Here is a 24537-nt window from a genome sequence, read left to right on the forward strand (position 1 = left end):
ATATTTTACAGTCCTTTTGCCTGTCCAAACTACTCACAAGACAAGCTGTAAAAATATCTTAACAACACCAGATTTAAATACCACTGAACTCTTTATTAACAACACCCAGTAGACTTACAGTATTTTAGATCTGGTGCTGTTTTAGACTAGGTATGGTATACAGGTTTAAAGCTGGCAAGATGTATATGCACCTCCGTATGTATAATAAAATAGACCCAGTATTTACAGCTGACTCTTGTCTTCTGGTATAAGAATGACGTATACTTTTAACCTGTACTTTCTTAAGACAGCAGCTTAAACAACACAGCCCGCAAACACCGTTTCTGACAGCTGTTCTGAGTGAGACTCTCTAATGTTGCCAGAAACTTTCCCAAGCAAAAGGTGCAGGGAAGGAAATTCTCATTTCACTAAAACATACATATATCTACAGTTTTTGGAAATACGGAGAACGGAACCAAATAATACATTTGTATATCTAATCATTTAATTATATTTACTCCATGAAGTCCAGCAAGTAAGTACACATGTATTACAGTACATTAGAATGGCATTTCCACATGATAAATGAATATGTATGAAATGTGTACTTTGTTTGAAGGGATGGGCAGTTGAGATGCTTGTGCTCTTTTTCAGGAAGGACAGAGGACTTCCTCCCAGCAGTAAAGACCCCCAAGGGCCTAGTCGGAGAAGCCGCAGCCTGTCTGCCAGACCCCTGGCAACAAAATGCACTGCAAAAGCTCTCCCTCAAGCACCCCATCACAGAGATACAGTAAGACACTCCCTGCATACCTTGTTTTTTATGTGCCTCTTAATGGGAAAGCACACTGAATTAAATGGCTCTCTTACGTACAGTGTAAGTACCAAAATCACGGCAATGGCTAGGGCAATGTCAGTTGCTCATGATTTGCTAGCACCAAATATTTTGTAACCAAAATATATTCCTTGTCTTCTATTTAATAACAGCAAAGTTTTCACTAGTGGGAAGCAACATGTGCTTTTATCCTAAGGTCATTTTGTATTTGAAAATTTACAGAAGTTATTCAAACCTGTTATGTAAACTAGTCAGCCCTATCCAGGCAGCTGCCTGTAAGCAAGAGAAGCAACCAGTTGAGCTTTGGATTTTGTTATTTGTTGTGCACTACTTTAGTTTGTGTGTGTGTGTTTGTTTCTATGCATTTAGTTTCGTTTTCTCTGTACTTTGCCCTCAGAAGTCAGTTTGTGTTTCCCCTGCCTTGCCCTTACAGGAACACAGTCCTCAATATCTGTGGAAAAAAGCCAGCTCAGGAGCTGAGGCGGAGTGTGTTCAACTTTGACAAGATTCAGCAGTCGCAAGACTGTCCCTGTGAGGATCCTGTGACACAGATACTGGGGGAAACAACAGGTGCGTCCTTCACTAACCACATTGTCAAACAGGTTATACAGCAATAACGATCCATGATGTGGTACGGAACAGAAAAGCCAGCGCTCTTCCTGCAGTGATTTAGAGGACAGATCTCAAACCTCAGTGCACTAGAGCGGCCATTTTTAAAAGAGCTTTGAAACAGACTTTAAAGTTATAAGTGTAAAAAGTTGTCAGGATGTTAACAATGAAAACAAAAATTAGAGGTACCTTATTTAAACAGTTGTAGCAACAAGTGGGGACATATTTTTTCGGAATACAGTTACTCTTTAAGATTGAGCTTTATGTTAATTAGCCATGAGGTTTTTGAATGCTCTGTACTCCCAACACAGAAGCACATGTGTGTGCAAATATATTTTTCTTCTGTGTTTAATTTACTTTTCTACCTTAACAGAAAAGTGTGTAATGTGTAAATGTGAAATGATCTTAAATGACCAATTGAAAGGTATTGTTTTTTCTGATATTCATTTATTATACCAGTATTTTTTTTCTTTACATGGCCCCAGACATCGTTTAAATGGTGCTGCTGAGTATACCGCAGGTTATATGCACCTTTACAATAGAAAATGTAAAAGTAGCAGCCTTAATATAGAGAGGAGTGTTCTCATTAATGGTTTAAGATTGAGTACTTAGTTTTGGTTTGTATAAATAGGGTGCACAATGTACAAAAAGATCTGAGACCTGGGTGCCGATTTTGATACTTGTGAGGGAGACGGTATTCAGTTCTGGGCACATATTGTATCAAAGATCCCTTCTATGGGCCGTTTTTATTTTAATTCCCCCCCCCCCCCCCCCCTTGAATCGACCAAGGTTCAGCTAATTGGTACATGAACAAAGCACAATCTCGTTGGAGATAATTGCTTCAAATTACAGTCACAGAATCTAATAAGTAAATCACTCCCTACCCTAGTCTTAAACATCTGGTATAAAGAAAAACTTTAAAATGAAATATGAATGCCTCACAGCCAAGGGCACTGTATATTGGTCCTAATTCAAATTCCTTTTGCCTCTCTTACTAAATGACATTCTTCGTCACATGTGACATCTTGGCCACTCATTAATGAGGGCATTTAACAGCTCTTTCAAGAGAAGAATGGCCGAAGGGTTACCAACATAGTTTCAGAAACAAAGGTCAAACGAGGGTTAAAGGATTTTGCATTATAGCAAGGAAGTGGACCAATCTTACTTTCTAATAAGGAGATTTTTTTTTTTTACTATACATTTTCCCAACATACAATTCCACTTCATAAACAGTGCTAATGTGGCACATCTTTTCTTTCATAGCTTTCAAACCGGATGCAACTAATTGCAGAGTACCAAAATGTATGGAGCCTCCACCCATGCCAGGTTTCTGTCTCCAGTGAATTGAGTATTGAAAAATTATGCAGTAGGTCTAAAGTATTACTCATTTCTGCCAAGGCCACACCATATAGACTGCAGATCTCCCTAAAGTTTTTATTTTTTTATTTTGATTACAGCTACAGATTACAACGGCGTCTACTTGTCCCGTTATGAAAAGATTCTTTAAGTATTTCAGTGAGTGACATCACAATAGAGTCATCTCATATTACAATACTACATTTATAATTCTAAGTTCATTATGCAAAGCGCCATACCATGATCAATGGGTAGGTATTCCATTGAAATGGACGGGTAGCTGGGAAAGTGTAGGGCATCAACAAATCTTCTTCACAGGCACCCGGAGAGCAATCGTGAATATGAATTACAGAATATGAATATGAATTACAGATTGTAATACTTCATTAATACTTAGAAACAATAGCCATCATAGAATCAATAAGGGACAGGGCCGCCATGGGCAGCCAGGATGACACTGGACCATCCACAATGATTAGTTGAAGTTCTTGAGGAAAGCTGGCGGTGAAAATCTGCTGGTCCTGAATGACATCATTTTTTTTTTTTTTTCAGTTTAGTAGTCACCAATTGTTTTTATTATTTTCTCCCCAATTTGGAATAGCCAATTATTTTTAGGCTCAGCCCACCGCTATCTCCACCGCGCTGACTCGGAAGCGGCGAAGACGAACACACGCTGTTCTCCAAAACGTGTGCCATCAGCCGACCGCTTCTTTTACACACTGCAGGCCCACCATGCAGCCACCTCAGAACTACAGCGTCAGAGGACAATGCAGCTCTGGGCAGCTTACTGGCAAGCCCGCAGGCGCCCGGCCAGACCCAAGCACCCCCCATCAGCACCCCCCCCCCCCCCCCGGGCAGTGCTCTGTTAATTGTGCGTCGCCCCCTGGGAGCTCCTGTCCACGGTCGGCAGTGGAATAGCCTGTACTCGAATCGGCGACGTCCAGGCTATAGGGCGCATCCTGCACTCCACACGGAGCGCCTTTATCGGATGCGCCACTCAGGAGCCCCAAAATGACTCATCATTTCTGAGACTTCCTTATGAAACATAAACTTGTGCAGTCTTTGGAATATAATTGCCTGCCAGTTAAATACTTGTTCTCAGGCCTCTATCAAAGTCACTGACATGTATTATGTATGAAAGCAAACCACCATAGTATTAAACCACCGTACTTTCATTTCTGAAACCTTTTCTCTCAACACACTAAGCCCAATTAAAAGTGAAAATGATATTTATTTTCCCCAACAATAAAATTAGATTAAATATTGTAATGTCCACTAGGCGGAGACATAATTCAGTTTCTAACACACCAGAACGTTCTTTTTTTACAGTATGCACAGTCTTAAACATAAATAATGTTATCTGCAAAAGTGGGTTACCATTGTGATATCGTAATCATTTCTTGATGAAACTGTTCTTGTTATAAAGTGTATTCTAATAATATTTGTACTTCTTTTTCACAACTTGTATTGTACTATGTTTAGTATTAGATAGTAACTTTGCCTTTGCCACTTGTGTGATATTAGGCTAGTCTTGAGTGATAGTATTATTCCATAATGAACCATGCAGTATCTGCTGTTTATTTTATAGATACTACTTGGGTAATAATATAATTTATTGAACAACTAGGGGACACATCTTTTGTCAAACAAAGCAAACTCACACATAGTGGAACACTACAGCCACCAGCTGCTACTGGGAGCGACTAAGCTGTAGCATGCACTGTAGATAATGGCTGTTCCAGGTTTCCCCCTGATTTGGGATTCCTGGGATATAAAAAAGTCATTTTTAGTCACAATGAGCAAGGCTTATCTGACAGCCTGCTAGAGGCGGATAGGCGCTTAGTTGGCAGGTGCTTCTGCATGGTGTTTCACAGAGAGCAGTTTCAAATGTGCTGACTCTGGAGAACACACTTTACTGCAGATTTCCAACTCTCAACTTCCCTTCCCTTGAAAACAATTTAATTATCTTCACCACAGTAGACCCTATTGACAGTATTGTAGTGTTTCAACAGGAGGCAGAAAACAGGAGAGGCACGCTTCGTTCTTGGTTCGATGCTTTTATTTCCGGACGCTATCTCACACCTACCAGAGTCCACTGCTCTGTCCGCTTCTCTGCATTCTGCTAAATTATTATTATTATTATTATTATTATTATTATTATTATTATTATTTGTTTCTTAGCAGATGCCCTTACCCAGGGCGACTTACAATTGTTACAAGATATCACATTATTTTTACATAAAATTACATTATTTTTTTTTACATACAATTACCCATTTATACAGTTGGGTTTTTACTGGAGCAATCTAGGTAAAGTACCTTGCTCAAGGGTACAGCAGGAGTGTCCCCCACTGGGGATTGAACCCACAACCCTCCAGTCAAGAGTCCAGAGCCCTAACCACTACTTCACACTGCTGCCCTATACTCCACACTGCTAAATCACCCCAGCCCCCCGCATCTCCTGGATAATCCCCGCAGCCACCTTGTGTCGGAACAGGGGCAGCCGGTGGGGTGGTTCCCGACTGGGTGGGGATCGGCCAGTGTCGATCTGGTGTTGGACCATCCCAGTCCATCCCCCATCCTCCGGTCTGACTGCAAAGAGGTGCTCAAACTCCTTCTTTCACCCCTCTGTGTTCTGCTCTCGGATCGCGCCCATTGCAGGAACCCTTAAAAGGGCTGGCATTTACCAGGGTTCCTGCAGTGACTGTTGCGCTGGGGATGGTAATGGTCATCTAGGAGGAGAGACGGCCCCGCCCCGGTCACTGTCCCTGTCACCCGTTGAAGGAAGTTGAGCCCCAGGATGCACTGATCCTGGACCCAGACCTCCTGGTCGAAGGCGGTCTCATCCAGGTTATGGAAGCTGCCCATCTCTTCCTTGGCCAGGTTCAACAGCACCATCTGGGCATCCCCTCTCAGTGCCGCCATCAGTTGCTGTGCCTTGTCGCCCTCGCTCCACTTGCACAGCTTACCCAGCACAGTTAGTTGAGCGTGGAAGGCCTCTCAGTTCATGGTGCCATCAAAGCTGGGCAACTTTGCGCTCTGCCGTCCTGCTGTACTGTCGCTGCCTTCAGCTTGATCAGCCTGTGGTCTCTCCTGGCTCCAGGTATCCGGCGTGATGCCATGCTCTCTGCTGCTGGTGAACGCCATTCTCTAGAGCGGGTCAAGACTCATCTCTCCTGGCTCTGGGTATCAGGCGCAGCACTCTGCGGGACCCAGCTGGGCCCCATGTGCTCTACAGCTGGTGACCACCGTCTTTTTTGGTGACTCGTCTCTCCTCACTGAACCTGGCCTGTTCCTCCATCAGGCCGAGCTCCTTCTTGCACTGGAGCAGCCGCTCCAGCTCATGGTACATCTCTCCATCTCTTAACCTCTCCTGCTTGACGCACGGGGGTTCCATCTCAAATCCCGCTCTGACACCACTGTAGCGTTTCAACAGGAGGCAGAAAACAGGAGACACGCTTGGTTCTTGGTTCAATGCTTTTATTTTCGGACGCTAGCTCGCACCCACCAGAGTCCACTGCTCTGTCTGCTTCTCTGCATTCAACCACTTTACTCCATACAACAACAAGATGGTGTCGCAGCGCCTTCTTATAACATTAGCCCCACCCCCCTTATGCAAATAGGGTATCAGGGCTCAGGCACATATCCCATTGGCCCTCATCCACACACTAGGATCAATGGGGACAGACTAATAACAACCAATCTTAACAGACCAGGGAAGACAAACAGACAGGTTACATTATACATAGGAACACATACACTAAAGGTAAACAAAGCAGCTGCGGAATACAGCGGGAGGGAATAAACACACGTAAACATAGACAGCGGGGATTACAGAACACAAACTCAACTGCACGGACCGCTCCGCAGTGGTGGAATGACCTTCCTACAGATGTCAGGACTGCCCAGTCCCTGACCACATTCCGGCGCCTCCTTAAGACTCACCTCTTCAGACAGCACCTGTAGAACTCCTCTGTTTTTCCCCTTTAAATGTGCTTTACTTGCTCTTATCTGCCCCCTATTTTACTGCATTTAATCCTATACTTCAGAGTACTGTAATCTGCCAAGTGTTTAATCTGTAGTATTTTGTATTTAATCGTAACTATCACTGACACTGTTATCTGTTGTATTATTGAATTGTATTTTGTCACACTTGTACTTGCTTGAACCAGTCATTGTATTTATCTTGCTCTTAATTGTATTATTACTTGTACTGTGATACTTGAAATGTATTTGCTTACGATTGTAAGTCGCCCTGGATAAGGACGTCTGCTAAGAAATAAATAATAATAATAATAATAATAATAATAATAATAATAATAATAATAATAATAATAATAATAAAAGTATAGCAGGGATTCTGTCCTATCCCTGTGTGATTTATACACAATATACCTACATCATAGCTACAATATATTTTGGGACACTTTGGGGACAGACAGATAGACACAGACAGACAGACAGACAAATAGCTAGATAGATAGATAACAAATAACTATAATGACAGAATAAACAAATATTGCAGTTATTGAATTCCAGCCATCATTAATTCATGTATTAATAAGCACATCGTATATTTCAATAAAGTGAACACTAAAGTTGCGTACGCCATTACAAACTGTAATTTGCCTTGTGAATTGGTTGTGTATAAATATTACAAAATCCCGGCCGTGTACATGAATAATACATTCAACAATTATTATACGATAATAAAATAAAATATACGATATAAAATCTAAAATGACCTTTATTCATATGATCGAGTCGCAATATAAAAGCAATATTAATCATAAATAGACTCTAGTTAAGCAAAACGCTATCAGTATGGCTAATTATTAATCAAAAGCCCAAACATATTGCACCCCCTAAACCCCAGACACACACAAAGAGAATCTTTCTTTCTTTCTCTCTCCTGCTGTTGGTCGGCCCCTCCTTTCTATGAACCCCCCTCCATTCGCATAGTGCAGCGCCAGCCCTTTTCTGAATCACGGCGGTGTCTAACCAAACCCACCTTGCTGGCTGCTCTATTTTTTTACTCATCCACTCTGCCTCAGAAAACCATGTCATGACTTATGAATGAATAGTACACCCCTGACACCTAAAACCCCCATTGGATAATTTAGCCACCCAAGGAAACATCACGTTCGTTTAACACGTCTTCCACTTGAGAGTGTTACTATTCACTCTCTGCAGCAGATTGTACTTTTCACGAGAAACGCTGATTTTCACCTGGACACATCCTTTATGATCATCAAAGGTAGGAAAAACAAACAACAAAGTCAATGTCAGTGGCTGTGCGTTTCAGAAGTGAGCACTTCTAAGGTAGCATCGTATTAAAACTGTTTTTGCATCATGTTCCTGGGGAAGCTACAGTTAAATCTGTAAGATCCTATTACAAATAATTACGCTTTGCTGACGTTCAAAGCAAAAACTACCCTTTCTAAGTATTAGTGTTTTCCACGTTTGTAACCCGTACGTTATGTATACCTCAGATAAAATGACTTGTTTAAACTGTTTTTAAGTCCTTTTTATTTGTGTTTATTTTCTGTTTACTTTTTGGAGTCAGACTACCTGCTGTTTTATTGGTTTAAAACACCTTTCTGCGAAAACCCGCCTCCTCAGTTACATCACAAAGGAAACACGCCTTCTAAGGGCAAAAGCTGCCTGTTTCCACGTCCTCACATTCAAACTGAAAACTGCGCGCCAAGGTTTTGCAGCAGAACAGATTTGGAATGAAAAAGGTAGGATGTTTTATTCATCTTCTCAAAATACACCGTTTTTAGCAGAACGTATGCACACAAAGGCATTAAAATATGTTGAGTTACGCCTTAAATATGAATATGAATATGTTCTTCTGTTAAGTTGTATTATATAACGTTTTTTTTTTTTAAGTGTAGCTATCATTTCAAATTTTAGTGATGCTTAATCTCTACCTTTGTCTCGTTTTGTTTTTCAAACGTATATTTTAATTATTCACTTTATGTGCAGCATAGTATTTATGCTGTACTGTGTGTGCAAGTTGTTCACAGTGATCCACAACATTCAGTTACACATAATTTATAATTGATTTGCTGTTAAAAATGATAATACAAAATATAGTAAACTTACCAGGCATGTCAGCTGAAGTTATGCTAATGTCCTATGTCTTAAGCAAATATTGGTAACAGAATAACAAGGTTGGTTACTGTAAACTAAATTATTAATTTACCAGCTGGTAAGACTACTGTAGTTAAAACACAGAGGCCTGGAAGGCAGGTTTACATTGGCTGGTTTATATTGGGCACATGCCTGGCAGGCTGGTTTATATTGGGCACATGCCTGGCAGGCTGGTTTATATTGGGCACATGCCTGGCAGGCTGGTTTATAATGGGCACGTGCCTGGCAGGCTGGTTTATAATGGGCACATATGTCTGGTGGCATTTGATGGGCACTGTGTTAATGTTTGCATAAGGTTGTTCTCTATGTTTTATTCTTAGGTGAATTGATGATGTACGTCGGAAGGTTCCTTTAAATGTGGGTCGAAATCCAACTTTTCTGAGTGATTTGTTACGGAATGACACACATCACTGAGAAGTTGTTTAACGTTTTTTTTTTCTTCCTTTTAGTGAGATAATGGAACGTTTCTGGATCTCATCACTTGAAGACTCTCTGCGCAAGGAGTCTGACGCACGTGTGCAGAGAACGATACATATTGTAAAACGAGATTCAAGAGAGGATTTTATGCAAAATCACTTGACATGTCTTAAGGAGAATGGAACTGGCACATTTGTAGCTATCAAAAAAAGAGGGGAAAATCACTTTCAGTGGCAATGTGAAAGGTCCAATAAACCAAAAGGTAAATCCTCAGGAGCACCTTCAATAACTCGTGCCAATAGATGTGGAGCGTACGTTTCTTTTACATTTGTGAGCAACAATTCTACACATGGGCGCAACTCAGTATGGTTTTGCATTTTATGCTGTGCTAGTGAAGAGCAACCAAGGCCGAGGAATACCTGTAGCATTTTTTATTGTGAGTGAGGAATCCAGTGACATCTTGTCACTGTCTGAAAAAAGTTCAGGAAGCTGTTGGAGAGTTTCAGCCAAGATATGTTTTAAAATTCATAGTTGAAGTTTATGTATGAAATGCAAAGGATAAACAGATTAAGATGAGTAACTTACATGGCAATGATATTTCATGATTGCATAATTTACAGCTTATACTGTAGAATGTTTGGGGTGGTAATGTGTCGTTTGAAACAACATAATGCCAATATAGGGTTTAATTTAAAACCGAGTTTAATCTGGTTTATATAGTTATCTTATTATGTAGAATTTTGTTTAAAAAAAAAAAAATTAAAAAAATTAGCAGTCCATCCAGTAAAACTACAAGTATGGCAGCAATCAACCACCCTGCCCCCCCCCCCCCCCCCCCCCCCCATCTCACGCTACCCGATTTGGCAGCCTTGTAGTGGTACAATCAGCTTTGTATGCAGCTCTCTTAATTTACGAAGTGATAGACAGATTAAGTATTACTTCCTTTTTATATTTCCCTTTGCAGATGTGTCATGGTAGATAGGGACATGAAAGAAATCAATGCAGTACACACAGTGTTTCCTTATGCAAAGGTGTTGCTGTGCTGGTTCCATGTACTTCAGGTAAAAAACCAAAACCACTTTCGGTTAGGGGTCATTCCGGGTTGATTGCAGTGTAGCAATGACTTTGGTCCATACCAAGTGGACTAAAATGCAGTCTAGCAAATGCTGCAAATTAGACCTGATTGCACCGTACCAAAACCAAATAGTTAATCATGTGAATTGGTTCAGCTGATGTGAACATGCAGAACACATTAGACCGCCCATGTGGACCAATATCAGAAGCACTGCAGAAGATAAGTCACATCAAACTTTTAACAGTGGCTCTCAAGGACCAGGGTTAGCCAGTCCTGCACTAGTTAGATGAATCAAGTGGACTAACTGGTACAGTGCAATCGACCCTCAATGACTAATTATTTAAATATATCTACAGATAACCTACTGATTTCAATTGCACTTAGTATAAAAGTACTTGAGAGTGGGTATTTATATCCATAATGTAGAATTCATATACAAGGTCTTAAAGCCTTATATCAGGGGTAGGCGACCCTGGTCCTGGAGTGCCACAATCCTGCAGAGTTTGTAGGTATCTCTTAATCATCAATTATTAAATCCCTGGAACAAATGGTAATTCTGATAAATTAAGCTAATCAATGAGTCAATGAATTTATTAAGGGTCTTGGGGTAAACAAAAAACTGAAGTGTTTGTGGCAGTGGTTCCCAACCCTGGTCCTGGAGGACCACCTACCCTGCTGGTTTTTGTTCCAACAAGCTCTCAATTACTTAATTTAAGCAATAGTTTAAACTGGACTTTTCAAATCATGTAACTTATAAAAAGTTGGAGAATTCAAGTTCCTTATACAATTTTACACCTAACTTGGAACCCCAACTGTTTAACAGAATTAAAAGGCTCTGATTAGGCAAATTATTAGTTTGATTAAGTAATTGCAAACTCGGTTGGAACAAAAACCAGCAGGTTAGGGGGTCCTCCAGGACCAGGGTTGGGAATCACTGGTCTGTGGCACTCCAGGACCAGGGGTGTCTACCCCTGCCTTATATATATAGAAAAATATCTGCCTCCTCCCAGACCAGCTTTTGGCAAAATGACAGAATGCAAACTTGTGTGCATTATAAAATAAAAAAAAGATTTTATGGTAGAAATTTGGTATCTCCTAAGTCTGAAGGTTACAGGAAGGGAATTGAATGACAATCTGATTGATAAAAAATGAAAACATTGTTCCTTAATGTGATCTAACAAAAGTGAAACAAAGTAGCAGAGTCAGAAAACTGTTCATTCCAATTGCATTTTACATGTGTCTTCATACTTAGGTTTGATTATACTTGATTTATTATAATGATCATTTTTATTATGTAATTTACACAATCCATGATACATAGCAAATTCAAAACTAATTAAAAAACTAATATACAATAAGTTTTAAAAAATCAGTGTACAATAGTTACAATTTTGAAAGCAAACAAAAACCAGACCATGTGCTATAGTACTTTCTAACACAGACTTAGACAGTGATAATTATCAACGTTTAGTTTTTTGTTTTTTAAAGGCGGTACACAGATGGATTGTCCGACGTGATGGAGGATGCAGTCAGAATCTGTCTGCAAAAAATGAAGTGATTAGGTCTATGATTGCCTTAAAACAATGCAGTACAGTAAGTTTCTTTTTCTTTCTTTCTTCCACGTTAACAAATGTCATAAGGTGCTGATCTTTATTGATGAGTTCAAAGTTTGTTTTTTAATTTCCTTCTCACCACAATAATGACATACTGTTGCTCATTCATGGATAATCCATTTACCATAATTATACTACCCATCTTTTTAATAGAATTTGTATATTGACAAACGTGTATTTTTTGAAAAAAAATTATTTGGTATGCATGTCTTTCTGTTAACATTTTTTTTATTTATTTTCATTCATTTTAGGCTGCCGAGTTTGAAAAGATGTCAAAGGAAGTGATTGTCAAAACAGACAGAGAAACTGGCAGTTCAGTAATTTCACAGTATCTACAGGACCATTGGTTTCGAAATGCAAACATGTGGGCCAATTTTGGACGGAGAGTTTACCACCAAGACAGTGAAATGAACAACCTTGTTGAGAGGTATGCATTATGTAAAAATAGTGATTAAAACAAAAACATAAGTTGCAGCACTATAGGCAAGAGACAGACTTGTCTCGAATCCTGCCTATGCCATTGCCAGCTTTGGCCAGGAGTTCTGAGAGGGTGGCGCACAATTGACCTGGCGCCTGCAGGTTCAGGGCGTTGGCATTTCTAGCTGCATCGACTCCTCCAAACGATGTGTTCGCTAGGGGGTGGGAGCTCTGGGCTTGTAGTGCGAAAAATAGCATATGGCTTTGACAGTGCTCGTATCGGAGGGCGCATGTTTTGTCTCATCCCTCCTGAGGAGGCGGGGAGTTGTTGCAGTCAGCCAAATTGAATTGCTGATAAAGGGAAAAAAATTGGTGATAATAAATAAAAAAAATAAAAAATTGCTTTTGCTTTTCTTTTTTCCCCATAGATTTTTTTTCAGCATGAAGTATCAGTTTCTTCATGGCTATGCAAACAGACGAGTTGATGAACTACTTCTACTACTTAATACCAAGGTGGTCACTTACTAGAGGTTTGTGTAACATTTCCAATACTAGCATTTTTATGTGGTCTAGTGTTGCAAATGAGTGTTGGATTTCAAAAAATAAATACATTATACTTTATATTTGTAATTTTCTAGAACATAAAGTTGTTGTGTACATTTATTTCAGTATCTGTACAAATAAGGAGATAGTGTACCACAGGTAAATGCATTTTTGTCATGTATATAATTTACACAACCCATAACTTTTTTTAGCATGTGAATAATAGAATACTGCTCTACTGATTGTATTCTGTCTTGTATATGGTGCAGGTATCTGGAAGGTCTTCATGGTGCTCAGAGGATTTCTGATTCCAAAACACAGGATACTGCAGAATCTGCATTACGTATGAAGAACAAAGGCCTTCAAAATAATTTTGTTTACAAATCAGGTGGCCATTGCACAGTGCCTTCAGAAGCAGATAAAGCAAAATGTTATGCTGTGGATTTAATTAGCATGAAATGTGAATGCGCCGTTTCTGAAAGGGGTAATTTGTGCAAGCATATTGAGTTTGCAAAAATGATGTGCAAAGAACAGGGAATTGATATTGATGGAATTCGAAAAGAATTAGCCAGTTCACTAACTGAACAGCATTGCTATGAGTGGGATGGAAAACATTTAATTGTACATTGTGCTGGTAGTTTTGGAGTAGTACATGTGCAAAACCAACAGTGTACCTGTCTTGCCAATAGTCTTGGAGAAATATGTGTCTGTCTAAGACTTTCTGAGTTAATTGGTATACAGAACCCTAACCAAGAGGTAACGGACTGCTTTGTGAATACCACAGCAAATTGTCAATCGCACAATAAACAGTTGTGTGTAAAGAAGATGATTTCAGACTTAAAGGAGTGGTGTGACAGCAGTGATTATAAGGAATCTCCAGAGTTGAATGCTGTAGTAAAACATGCACACCAACTAGCATTTGGACAGTATAGCATGGCCAGCAATAAAATAAAAATTATAAGGCTGCATGCTTACAGAAAACGCATTGAAAGAGCAAGAAGCCATGCTATAGACATGCATTCATATCAGCTCAAAGAACCCCTTAATTGAGCTTTATATACCCATAGACCTGATATGAGATGTTGTACAGTACCTTTATTTATGTATGTTTATGGTACATTTTTAAATATATATTTAAGAGGTTGTATAGAAAAGAAAATGCCTTACGTAAAATGCTATTTTAGGTTTTCTTTGCTTAGAAATGTTCTTAATGTTTTGAACAAGCCCTTTTTTAAAATAATGAACATATATGCAAAGGATGCCTTTTCAGTGTCATCTAAAACTACACATTCTGCAGTTTTTCTATCTGGGAATCGGCACATTTTTGAAGTACAGAACTGTAAACATCAAGCATTTGAAAGCCCAGTCCATGAGTAGCCATGTCAAAGTCTGTAGCACTTTCTTTAATTTGGTCTGTTGAATTCTTGATGCCATCGAGAAATAAAAAAAAAAAATATATATATATATATATATATATATATATATATATTTTTCTTTTTTAAAATAATGAATAATACAATTAGTACTGCAATACTCAATAAACCAGGCATGTGGTTTTATGTAAGGTGCTTTTAGCCTCAGACACTGATTTTACCCAATATTTAATGAGGATTGTTTTTAGCTCCTAACATTTTATCTTGTAATGGTATGTAAATAAAAACAAAAAAATATTGAGATGACCAGCGGAAAAAATCACCCTGAGAAAATCTGCAAGTCTATTTAGAAGTTTTAATGTGTACCTTTACACTTTAAAAATAATAATTTGTGGCTCACAAGTGGCATAGCGGGTAAAGGCAGAGTGCAAATCCTGCCTTCTGTATTTAATATGATATAATTGTGCTTCCACAAAATGAGTGCCATGCATAAAAAACTGGAGAGGTAAAATATATAGCTTAATTAAGTCTTCTGTTGACTTTATTTTTACAATTTCGCACATTTGATTGCAATCATATCTTTCTCTGGTTGACCCCTCTTTCTAACTTTTTTTGTACCTAGGAAATATTTTGGTCTGATTTTACTTTTTCTATATTTCATATTCATAGTGTATTTTTTGTTACAGATTTGATGTAATTTAACGTTTTGGTTACAGTACACCTGCGTTTTTCATCACTAGTGTAAAACAGTAAAGAAACATACTTAAATTCATGAAGCTTTCCAATGGCAACATCTTTGGTTGTGATCGAGCCCTCCAAAACTGCGATCCTGTCAAAAGGAATCATCCTTACTGCCAACTTGCCGATGCCCACACCTAAATCGCAGGCTTCTCCTGAAGACAGAAAAGTGTTACTATTATTGTAACAATCAACTTTTAACGTACAATAAGACTGACATTACATTTTCTATATTCACAAATAATGGATTTATTTAATGATAAATATAATGTTTACTGTTTGCATGTTACATTTGACTTAAGCTGGTGCCTGAATGCAAGACAACTTAGAATGGAAACATATAATTAGATTGTTAGGTTTTAAAAACAAGGCTACCCACACTACACTATTAAGATAAGGTATTTTAAAGCTGTTGAATGCAGTGGTCTGTATATTGTACCATGTGTTATACTACTAATTGATATGTTTTAGTGTGTTGACATTGCACTGGACATTTACTAATGTACCCTCAGTCAGTTTGGAACACAGGGAAGTTACAGTGGTTGTTGGGCCAGGACTAATGCCAACTGTCTCTTCAATCTTCTTTTTAAGCTCACTCTTTTTATTTTTCTCTACCCTTAGATATGCAACCAGGGAATTGGCTGACACATTCTCAGGTGGACCTATCCTTTTCCTGATCTCCTCTGCTGTCACACTGTATCTTTGGGGGAAAGGTATAAGAATAATAAGATACAAAATATGGCCAACATTGCAAAATTGATACACAAATGTAAATTTAATGAAACCATAAAAATGTATTTACTTAATTCAGAATTAATTTAATTCTGCATTAAGCCTTTGGAATGAACTTGAGAATACTTAAATTATGGAATGTTCCAATATCACATTAATCTGTTTATTTATGTTATATTACCTTTTCTTTCTCTTGTTGAAAGAAAGAGGGAGAAGGCTCTCGACTTCAGCAAATATTTGTGGTGTAGCCATGCTGTCGGGTATTACAGCTGGGCGAGGCACAGCCAGTGATACAGGTGGATGCTGAAGTGACACAGCGACTGTGCTGGAGGAAGGAGGGCATGCCTGTGGCAGTGGGGAAGCAGTGTCGCTTTCTCAACAAGCAGCAGGGGTTGCTGATGTAGCATGAGCTTTTTCTGCATGATTTTTCACTGAAGGAAAACAATACACCTTACTTGTAAATAACACTACGTTTCTTGTTTTAAGAGCAACTATTGTAGGTTGTAGAAAATGTTGGTATATGGTCTAATGTGTTGTTATATGGTCTAATGTGTTGGTATATGGCCTAATGTGTTAGTCCAACTGCATCAGTAAAGTATCTGATTTTTTCTCTTTCATTGTTAACATCCTGACACAGATCCTAATGTGTTGGTATGACTCTCAGTAAAGTATCTGATATTTTCACTTTCATTGTTAACATCCTTTCTAACAACTTATAACACTTTAAAATGTATGCGCCAAAGTGCTGTCCATGAGCAGCAATACTGAAGACATTATTGTGGAGTGTACATTTTAAAGTGTTATAAGTTGTTAGAAAAAAAAAAAAAAAAAAACTATATAAATGGGTAATTGTATGTAAAAATAATGTGATATCTTGTAACAATTGTAAGTCGCCCTGGATAAGGGCATCTGCTAAGAAATAATAATAACTACAGTAGTCTTACCAGCTGGTAAATTAATAATTTAGTTTAGAGTAACCAACCTTGTTATTCTGTTACCAATATTTGCTTAAGACATAGGACATTAGCATAACTTCAGCTGACATGCCTGGTAAGTTTATTATATTTTGTATTATCATTTTTAACAGCAAATCAATTATAAATTATGTGTAACTGAATGTTGTGGATCACTGTGAACAACTTGCACACACAGTACAGCATAAATACTATGCTGCACATAAAGTGAATAATTAAAATATATGTTTGAACAACAAAACGAGACAAAGGTAGAGATTAAGCATCACTAAAATTTGAAATGATAGCTACACTTAAAAAAAAAAAAACGTTATACAATACAACTTAACAGAAGAAGATATTCATATTCATATTTAAGGCGTAACTCAACATATTTTAATGCCTTTGTGTGCATACGTTCTGCTAAAAACGGTGTATTTTGAGAAGATGAATAAAACATCCTACCTTTTTCATTCCAAATCTGTTCTGCTGCAAAACCTTGGCGCGCAGTTTTCAGTTTGAATGTGAGGGCGTGGAAACAGGCATCTTTTGCCCTTAGAAGGCGTGTTTCCTTTGTGATGTAACTGAGGAGGCGGGTTTTCGCAGAGAGGTGTTTTATTATCTGCCTAATAGGCAGACCTGCCTGCCAGTCGAAGTTAGGGGCAAACTTCTCCCCTGTGCCCCACAGAACAGCTGCTGACATTACAGGACTCCGGCCTGCAGTGATACACTCTTGATCTGAGAATTGATCGCATTCTTGGATACAGAGACAGACCTTCCAATGCATATTTAAGTCTTTTATTCACGCATCTTAATGGGCAACGTGGGCAGCTTTCCTGAGTTAGGTTGTTTCAAGAGTTGGTTACGTCATGACTGCAAATACAGTTGCATCAAAGACAATCTTATGAAGACGCTGCAGTACAGCAACACTAGTAGACCGGAGTATGTTGGCGTGGAAGTCAGCAGGGAGTGTTTAATTTGCATTTGCACGTGTTCTAAATATATTTTAATTATTACAATATTCTAAATCGCGTACTGCAATGTTAATGTAATTATTAGTAGAAACTGCAATTGCACCATCATTTCAGTAACAGGGAATGGAACAATAAGATGGGCGAGAACAGTTTAACACTGTCACTTCATTGTCTAAAGCAAAGTAAGGGTGCTTAATATAGGTTTGAGTCCGTTGCTGGGTAAGATAATTGTCTTTTCTTTTTTTTTTTAAAATAGAGTCACTTAGACCAGGTGGTTGCTAAATAAAGGTGGTCGCATGAGCAGGTTTGACTATAATATTAATGAAAATAGAGTTTTGCTATATTGAGTAAAAACAGAACGTGTGTCCTGTTTAGTTGCAGGTTTTATAAGGTCTTTATGTTGGCTAATATATAATGTGCACAGGGACATGACTATTTCATGGAATGTCACCATTCCCTGCAGTCATTCATTTGCATGTTCAGTCTCAAACACAAAAATCATACTACTCATAGAAAAAAAAAAAAGCTTAACAGTGTTTGTGTTTAAAATGATAATACAAAACTTATTTAAATCTTTATTAAGTGTTCAGATTTAGTTTTAGTAAGAAGTTGTGACTCACAAACTGTTCATCTTCTTTCAAAAGATTTATGTTGTCCCTTTTGAACCATCAATAACTGAGACCCAAATAATTCAACTCCATTTTAGAAAACAGTAACAACCAATGAAAAATCTATGCACATAATGATGTTCAAAAGGTCACAAGAGGTTATATGTGCTGTAAGGTTTTTGTTTATGTGGTTATCAGAGGGTCTCTCTTGCATTCCGGTTGTGATCAGACTTTCATGACACAACAGAGTAAGCAGCCTTAATGAATGGAGGGAAAAGGGCATGTGAAAGACCGTGGATGATAGAGTACATAGTAAACTAGGTAAAGAAGCTTGCTGTTGAATTATGCCTTTAGAAATAGTCCTGTGTGGTATAATATCAAACAGCTCCAAGTAGTTTCCAAGTTGGGGAGGTTAAAAACAAGGTGTAGGTAGGAACAAACAGCTGGATAGAGGAGACACAGAGATTAACAGACAAGAGAACCCAAGATAAAAAAGACGAGGACACAGGAAAACTGAAGAAAGTACAGATGTAATGACATTTATTCAAGGCATGCTACAATTAAAGTTGATTAGGGAAAAAAAAAGCAAAAAAATAAATAGAACAAAAAGCGTAAGTAGCAGTAGTAATAATATTAATAGGCAATATACAAAAATGTAAAGAAATGGATCTTACAAAATACAGAAACTCCACTCAGCCATGCACTGCACAATTAGAAAATATGTTTCTTTAATAATTCATCTTCTTGTTTTCTTTTAATAACATAACTCCCCTCAATGTCACACGCTGCTTTACAAATAAAAGCTGGTACTGTTGCTTTATCAAAATATACAAGACAATTAATGTTTTCTTTTAATTTTTAATATAAAAACCAGTTCATATTTTCCCCCATCTTGTTCCCAAAAACTTTTTTTTTTTTTTGCCAGGTAAAAAAAAAAAAAAAAAAATGTTGTTACAAATATTTACAGCATTTTTTTTTTCTCTTATTAGCAGAACACTCTTACAAACAGAATAAAAGGCAGTTCAAATAACAGACCAAGTAAATAAAGAAATAATTGAGGACGGCATCTTCACTTTTTGTTGTCATTGTAAGTTTTGTTTAATGCCAGTGGTGTCTGTCTAGATACCCTTTGCCTCTACCATCAAAAGTGGGGAACAGTTCAAGTTCATAACATTGCAGTGCTTGGAACAACATATGAATGGTCAAAAATCAGGTGCCATTTACATGAAAAAGACTGCATCACATAAGCAGTAGATAGCCCCAACACAAAATGATTAATTTACTAAAGATAGACCTGCACTTACCAGTACATTCAGGAGTGCAGCCTAACCAATTCCAATTGAGAAAGGGGGTTGGGGAATACATGTTGTGTAAAAGCAATACCTTATCATAACTGTCATATTGGGCCTTTCCAATCATCATTTACTAATATTGACAGATTAATATTTGAAGCTTTGAACTGCATAATCCTTCATGTAAAAAAAATGGGAGTTCCAATTCAATCTGTGTGCTACAGTACAAAAAGTACTTTGGCTTTCTAGGAGGATGGTAGACGCACAGGTCGTATAAACCACAAATTCCATGAACCAATTCAATTAAATGCAAAATAAGCTACGGCTATTTTTCAAGGGACAGACTGCTTAAAAAAAGGTTAACCTTTAACTTTAAAATCATTAGTACTGTTTCTACTTGAAAACAAGGAGGAAACAAGTTACTAAGACGACTACAGAAAGGCACATAAACTTTGGTCCTGTTATGTTTTTCTTTTTTTCCTTCCTTTTTCAATATAAAACCCTGAAATAAAACATGTTATTCTGATATATTTTGTTAAAAAATAATCACAGCCAAACAGGCCAAGCTTAGTTTAAGACGTGATCTGAAACTTCCTACTGGAAAGACTAAGCAGGAGAAAGAAGTGTCTTGTGTGACAAAAAGTCCTAAAGAAGCTTGCCATAAATAAATGTGTACAACTTGACTATGTTGTTTGAGCAACAGTAGGACATTGTTTGTTTCATGTTAAGTCTGGCAGTTTCTCCTGTTAAGAACAGAACAAGACAAAGGCAAATAGAGTCCATGATTAAAAAATGCGGGAGATTCAATCTTGAGCACCCCAAGAGAGAGTCCTGTCTAACTTGCTTTCCCAGGGTTTTGATAAAACTGTTGTTGGGAGAGATTCTCTGGCTCCAGAAAAACTCCACAGAGGACCTATGTAGAAGAGTTACATTTTTTAGATAAAGACAGCAATCTTAAAATCCAATTACACAAACAAAAGACAATAGGATTTTTTTTTTTTTCACACTACAGGTCAAAACAGACAACAAACACCCTTAAATGAATAACATACGAGATACAGTAAATAACATATTACAAACCCAAGGCACACAGATGGGCCATTTCAGCTTGACAGACTCACTCGAAACAGCAGAAGTCTAGGGACACTGAAATAGGAGTGGATACTGTAGGCTTCTCGAGAAAGTATATAAGATTTTATATACGGGGGGGGGGGGGGGGGGGGTTGGGGGTTGAAACATTTTAAGTTAGCAGCATTTAATGAAGCACAAATGCCTTACCAAATCTACTGGGAAATAAATAGATCAATTACTATTAATATTCAGAAAAAAAACAAAAGAGAAAAAAAAAAACTTATGTAACTGGATAAATGGCCAGTTTTTTATTACAGTAGTATCACTGGAATCTGGCAAAACCAATTTCTTTTCTAAACTACACAATCAGTACAACACGCACCAACACGCCACTTTGCATTGCATTCATTTTTTCCAGGCAGGAAAACAGCTAACCATTTCAAATGTATAAATAAAATCAGTAACATTAATAGTTACCTTCCCCCAATTTAATCCAAAAACAAACAAAAAAAAAAACACAAAAGGTGTTTAAAAATCTGTAGAATACAGCTTTTTCTTTTGTTTTAAGTAACTACCACTTTTGTTTTCCTGTTAACTCAAGTTTCCCTTTAGTACTGGCATTTCTGGGATTGTTTGAAATACAATAAAACATACACGTTTGTCCTAACACTATTCTTCTTTTTGGATTTTACTCTTTCAGCACTAAGTAGCCTTTAAAGAAAGACAACCTAGAAGTAAACAGTTGTAAACAGTAAATGCTATATGATGTGCCACCCAGGAAGGAAATGATTGTCATTACAGATGACATTGGGAACCGTCAGATATGATGAATGCCATTTAAAGTGAGGGAGATGCGGAAAGGATACCTACCGAGTCCAACAATGTTGCACTGGAGAACCAACGTAATTTATACCTAATGGAATGAAAGCTGACAAGTGTAATCTTGTCCATTTCTAATATTGAATACCTCAGATTTACTTTGTGTAGAAGTACTTCAATAAACACAACAGCCCTTCATATACTCAAAGCTACTCATGTCTATTCATTGCCTTTTGCTGTTCAAGGTCCTGGAATGGACTTCACTACCAACTGCATTGAAGTGCATATAGGTGTTTTGTAGCAATAAGGCACTTCAGGGGGTATCCGGCCATGAGAAATACAAAAAACAAAGCAAAAAACACAGCTACATTTTGTGCCTTACGATGCCTCCTGGGCGTGAGGTTATCTTGGTTACAACGCCATAATGCTTTTATGAAATGGTCTTAAAATGTATATGCACTTCATTGAAGTTTATAGTGTAATTTACAATTGGACACTGTGGTAATATACACAAAAGCCTACATGAAAACCATCATTTTTGGAATGTGTTATGCTTTGAAACGGCATTGTTTTAAGGTAGGTAATATCCGGTATGTCTTTCACCCTTAATGGCAGCAGAGGGGGATATGAAGCCTACAGAATACACTTACATTTGAATTCTGCTTTGTTTGCTTGTCTGTGTACTCAAAGCACCAACAAAAATAAAAACATTTCCATTTAAGACCATTTAGCATAGAACCCCCCAAAAATACACATCTAAAAAACTACATGACAACAGAAGAAAACAATTCCAGAAAAGAAAAACAAGTCGACAACCCTCTCACCAATCCCACAATATAGTACTTAAGATATTCTTAGGTAAAATCTCTAAACCTATTGGTTGATTATAAGCACATAGTAAGGCACGTAATATGAAATTAAGTAAATACACAGTAAATATGAATTTTTCATGGTTTCTTGAGATTGATTATATAGTGGTACAAAAACCCCATGAGGTTTCAGATTTGTTTTTCTTTTAAAAATAAAAAAGAACAAATTACCAAAAATAAGTAACTTCTTTTTAAAAATCTGACAATCCTTAAGATATATTAGACCTGATTTTTTTTGTTTTCCTTATGACTGTAAACTTGTTTGTTTTGTTTTTTTTCTTCTTTATTTTAAGAAAACAGTGTCTAAAAAGAGACAGCTTCCCTGGCCTTGCCAGCTGTTACCAAGCGTTTCTTTTGGGGATCAAATCCGCACAACATTACCTGTGGCTACAGGTCTCCGTTCACAACCATCCTGCCTTTATGTTGCTAAAAAAAGGATCCAGACAAATACCCTTGAAATGTTAAGGCTGGAGTGAGCTTGCCACCAACTTGTTAGCATGGCAGTCTACTCATTCAGCTTACCATTTAACACCCCCACTATTTTCATTTCAACTCGAGGATTTATCCTGATCTGCCAGAGGTGTGGGCGGGCCTGCCTCTGTTCATCCCCCACCCCAGTGTTGGAGAGATTTAAAACAGCCAATATCATTTTTGGTCTAAAGGCCGTAGGGTTGAATGATTGAGGCAATATTCTTGCTGTACTACAAGAACGCAAGGCAGTTATACAAGTGTAATTCTTCCTACCGTCCAAAACATAATAGAACTGAATGCAATATTGAATAATTTAGTGCAACTACCACTATTAAAACTGTTTCTGAAAGCTGAAAAGGGAAGTTACTTCAACAAAAACGTAGTTAAACTGTGTATATGTAAGAAAAGGGCTGTTAAAATAAATGACTGACAAATTACATCACATGCAGGTTGAGCACAAGAACTTGAGCTCTATGCCTTGGACCAGAGAAGGCAGCACATTTAAAGGATGCTCACTACCAGCTATACGTATCAAACTTGTCTTGGATTTGAGTGGTTGTTTTCTGTAAGACTTTTTTTCTAAAAGGCAAACTGAAAATAAACATTTTGTGCTTTAAAATGGGAAAAAATAGCCGTCTTTGCTTAGAATCCCTCTTACAAAACAATACAACATTCAGAGTTAAAATCATCATTCTAGCATTTGCAATTCACAGATTACCTATTTTAGGTACACATTCATAACTGCAGCCTTATGCTTAGGAATCCGTTGTTTCATTTTAAAAAGAAGCATGTTGTGCAGGTTTGATTTCTACAACCTGGTTAGTCCCGTGTTTTAAAAACCATTCTAGATTGTTTCCGTTGAAACCGATACCTGTAAGTAAAAAGGATGCTGTCTCTTTGCACAGTATTTGAGCTCAGGGGTTTAAAGCTGCTTGCCCACACCCGGAACAGTATTGTGGTGAAGGTCATTTGGGTAGGAGGAATTGTAACGGAACATCGAAGTCTTGCCTGGCGAACAACCCCTGATCACACACTCTTATTGGTGCCTTGATCCGTCACACGTTCGAGGGTTCATTGTCGTCTCAGAGGCAGAGCTGGTTGTTAAATGCATCAGTCTTTGTCTGAAGGCTTTCTTTTACAAACGTTTTATCTATTTTTATTTATTTGTAAATTCGTTCATTCACGTATTTATTTTTTATATATATATTTTTTTTTTTCTAAAAACGGTTCAGTCTTATAAGGAAATCCAAAGTAAGATGTTAGATTGTAGATTTGGAGAAAGAGACTCTGAGGTGGTGGTTCTCTCCCAGGTCGTGATTGTGGAGGTCAATGAGGGCCTGGATGGCTTCTTCCACAGAACCTAGCTGGATTAAGGCCATCTTCCGGTCTTTCCTGTAGACAGGTTAATCATTAGGTTAGATCACTGTTTTTTTACTCAAAACTCCACCTACTGGAAGGTTCCATATAGAGCAATTATACTGTGTCCAAAGTAGCACTGTATTCTTTTAAATACCATTATACTACTCCAACAAATAAGTTCAGAGTTGTATTACTTAAACTGTACATGGTTCAAACCTGTTCATAATTAATTAGATCACTATTTTGAGTATTGTAGAAGGGAATTGTATATGGGAATGGAC

General features: G+C 37.8%; 2 protein-coding genes across 19 annotated transcripts in view; one reads left to right on the forward strand and one right to left on the reverse strand.

Annotated features, from left to right (window-relative positions):
• The first annotated feature begins 560 nt into the window (after positions 1-560).
• Positions 561-16536, forward strand: LOC117420894 (uncharacterized). 5 transcript variants are annotated; one of them, XR_009328585.1, is made up of 9 exons: positions 561-769; positions 1245-1381; positions 8343-8517; positions 9382-9611; positions 11913-12017; positions 12289-12464; positions 12883-12984; positions 13267-15821; positions 16044-16536. XR_009328585.1 is itself a non-coding variant. In XM_059023281.1 (7 exons), the coding sequence occupies exons 4-7, from the start codon at positions 9389-9391 to the stop codon at positions 12980-12982; spliced, it is 621 nt and encodes a 206-aa protein (XP_058879264.1). In that variant the 5' UTR covers positions 570-769; positions 1245-1381; positions 8343-8517; positions 9382-9388; the 3' UTR covers positions 12983-13249. The 5 variants fall into 5 exon arrangements, 2 of the variants coding, with proteins under 2 accessions (XP_058879264.1, XP_058879254.1); XM_059023281.1 differs by lacking the exons at positions 13267-15821; positions 16044-16536 and having other exon boundaries at positions 570-769; positions 11896-12017; positions 12883-13249; XR_009328581.1 differs by lacking the exons at positions 561-769; positions 1245-1381; positions 8343-8517; positions 9382-9611 and having other exon boundaries at positions 12883-13156.
• A 2350-nt stretch (positions 16537-18886) lies between these two features.
• Positions 18887-24537, reverse strand: part of LOC117421407 (polypyrimidine tract-binding protein 3) — a 90433-nt gene continuing 84782 nt past the window's right edge. For all 14 annotated transcript variants that reach the window (XM_059023198.1, XM_059023195.1, XM_059023174.1 and 11 more), the window contains one exon: positions 18887-24289. In XM_059023198.1, the coding sequence (XP_058879181.1) occupies positions 24157-24289 (133 nt within the window). In that variant the 3' untranslated portion in view covers positions 18887-24156. The remainder of the gene's footprint in view (positions 24290-24537) is intronic.

Source organism: Acipenser ruthenus, chromosome 1 (assembly GCF_902713425.1).
Source record: "Acipenser ruthenus chromosome 1, fAciRut3.2 maternal haplotype, whole genome shotgun sequence".
Classification (NCBI taxonomy): domain Eukaryota; kingdom Metazoa; phylum Chordata; class Actinopteri; order Acipenseriformes; family Acipenseridae; genus Acipenser; species Acipenser ruthenus.